The following is a 2,535-nucleotide window of genomic DNA, read 5'->3' as shown; positions in this document are numbered from 1 at the left end:
CTCAGCAAGCAGTTGGAGTTGTAGAGAATGTACTGGTAAAAGTGGGAAAATTCCTTCTTCCAGCTGATTTTGTCATCCTGGATATGGAGGAGGACCCTAACAACTCCCATCATTCTGGGAGGCCTTTCCTGGCTACGGGCAGAGCATTGATAGATGTTGAGAAAGGGGAATTATTGCTAAGAGTGCATGATGAGCACCTAGCATTCCATGTTTTTAAAACCTTGCATGAGCCAATTCAAGAAAAAGATTCTATGAAGGATAAGGCCACAGATCAAAGTTTGAAAACAGCGATACCGTTTCGAGTTAAAGGTTCATATTTATTATTAAGTATAGAAGTCATCATAATATCTTCGTTATGATCAGAGTGATGCAGCCAAAAGCGTAACACTCTGATAGTAAGAATATAACAATTTACCTAAATTTTATCCATTTAAAAAATCTCATTTTTATTCACTTGTGATATTAGTGAAGGTCTCAATACTTTGTACTTCACTGTACCATCATCTCATATTTTTAGTTCTTGTGTTATTTAATTGCCAATAATAAAAATAATTTTTTTAAAAATTTATCCATCTTTAATCTATCTCTTAATTTTTTTTACATAATTTCTTTCATAAAACTTTACCCGAATCAAAAGCGTATATTTTGAGACAAATAAAAGTATTTCATAGAATATAAAGTCTATTTTTTAGATCCAATCATCGTAAATCCTTGGATATTCATTGGTTGAAATTTAAGGCTAGTCTTTAATCCTGTCGGAGTTTACCGTTTAATTAGTATGAATCTCGTGCTGATCAAATGCAGGACATGATGCTTAAAGAACCTAGCAACTATACCACTTATATTAACCTCATCACTGTTATTGAACACAATCTGTTTAAATCCTTTTAGAGAAAAACTCAAACAACCTCTGACAATTACTTCGAAGGACAACGAGGTCCCTGTACCAAAAAAGTTAATATTTTTTTTGGCACAAGGCTAATCAGTCCCAAAAAGAAAAAAGATCAGGAGCCGAATTGGATGTTTTTTTTCATGGGATCCTTGTTGTCCTTTGAGATAATTGTCAGGGATCGGGTGGAGTATTCACTCAATGTTTTATTGCAGAATAATAATTTCTCCGGGAAAGGTTGTCCTTAATAGTAGTGATCTCGACAATCGACAAAGTGGTAGTCAACGTTAAGGTGACCTTCTTGTATCCAACCCCATCGGTGTCGATCTCTCTAAACACATTTACGTCCAAGTTGATGCCTCCATGGCCGCACTTATCCACTATTCTCACTGTTTTTGTATCTCCTGTTGCAGTGTTTGTTACCTGCATAACAATGTTGTTAGCAATTATTATATTCTAGTATACGAGTATGTGTGAGTGCGTGGAAATTTAAATGGATGGCATAATATATATGTAAATTTGAAAGTTGGTATTTTCTCCGTACATGCAAATACATAGAGGAATAATGTTATACTTCAATTTCAGGTAGTTAAATACGTCTTGGTTATTAATATTAAAAAAATGTTATTTGCCTTCATTTTTTTATATAATATTTTCTGTTTTTTCCCGAAAAATGGGTTTCCATATTTTTATTTAAAATATTCAGTTTAGAAAGATAAGAGTACTGCTTAAAAACAAATATTAAAAGAAAATTGATGTGGATTTAGAAAACTTATGTGAAGCTAATGACTCTTAATTTTTGAAGAAATCAATATAATTTATCTGAGTTAATGTATATTTTATATTATAATACGTATTTTATACGAATAGCAGATTTCGATATCATAATTATATTAAAAAAAGATATGAAATTGTTTAAGTTGGATATATATATTGAAAACATACACAAAGACATTTGCCACAAGAAGGTTTGCCATGAGTGCCAACAGGTCCGCAGAAGGCGGCCCAGCCGTATTTACTGCGCCATGTGAGGGGCATGTTGGCGTACCAAGTAGAGCAGTAGCCCTTTGCAGCCGGCAAGTCCCAACCAATAAGATGAGGGTGGTACATATGGTAGGTTGCCATTACGTTGCGCGCACTTTGTCCGCGCACCACCATTGCTGCCATCGCGCACCACAACAATGCAAAAATCAAGTGCCTTTTCGTAATTTTTCGATCCATTCTTTGATGTGCCCTATTTTGAAATTTTGTTCTTGTTTTATGTGCTTTGAGTTGAAAATGTTACGTTGTGCTCACGTGCTGCTTCTATTTATAGCCAAAAACACAAAGCAAATTAAAAATACAAGCATGCTAGTAATCTTTAGTTTATAATTTTTAATTTGCCTTTTGGAATATGTGTATGTTAAGTGTGAACGATTCTAACCTTATATATTAAAGTAAACTAGCTATAGGTAGTATTGATCATCACCATGCCCACAAGATGATATAAAAGGGCAAAAGGCAAAAGAAACTGCAACATAGAAATAATCAAATTGACAATGGACATCTCTTATAATGTGGTAAGTGACAACTTAATGTTACTTTATCATATCATCTTCAATAGCTAGAACAAATTGTTAATATATATATATATTATTATTATTATT

The 2,535-nt window shown here is 33.3% G+C and overlaps 1 protein-coding gene across 1 annotated transcript; it reads right to left on the bottom strand.

Moving 5' to 3' along the window:
* Positions 1–359: 359 nt before the first annotated feature.
* LOC114925955 (pro-hevein-like) lies at positions 360–2,014 on the bottom strand. Its single transcript, XM_072228448.1, has 3 exons — positions 1,835–2,014; positions 1,187–1,312; positions 360–389 (listed from the first exon to the last, which is right to left on the bottom strand). Exons 1-3 carry the CDS (start codon positions 2,012–2,014, stop codon positions 360–362), a joined length of 336 nt encoding a protein of 111 aa, XP_072084549.1.
* Between the last annotated feature and the right edge of the window lie 521 nt (positions 2,015–2,535).

The sequence above is a fragment of the Arachis hypogaea genome, chromosome 19, assembly GCF_003086295.3.
Source record: "Arachis hypogaea cultivar Tifrunner chromosome 19, arahy.Tifrunner.gnm2.J5K5, whole genome shotgun sequence".
NCBI lineage: Eukaryota > Viridiplantae > Streptophyta > Magnoliopsida > Fabales > Fabaceae > Arachis > Arachis hypogaea.
The sequence above is the reverse complement of the archived record's forward strand: the minus strand, read 5'-3'. Positions and strand labels throughout refer to the sequence as shown.

What these genes read in the sequence shown, in the direction of transcription:
- LOC114925955 (XM_072228448.1), bottom strand. Translation starts at nt 2,014, where the DNA reads ATGGCAACCTACCATATGTACCACCCTCATCTTATTGGTTGGGACTTG. An exon ending in CTTGTGGCAAATGTCTTTGT is followed by an intron (nt 1,313 to 1,834) that starts GTATGTTTTCAA and finishes ATTGTTATGCAG; the next exon opens with GTAACAAACACTGCAACAGG. An exon ending in ATGGGGTTGGATACAAGAAG is followed by an intron (nt 390 to 1,186) that starts GTCACCTTAACG and finishes TCTTACTATCAG; the next exon opens with AGTGTTACGCTTTTGGCTGC.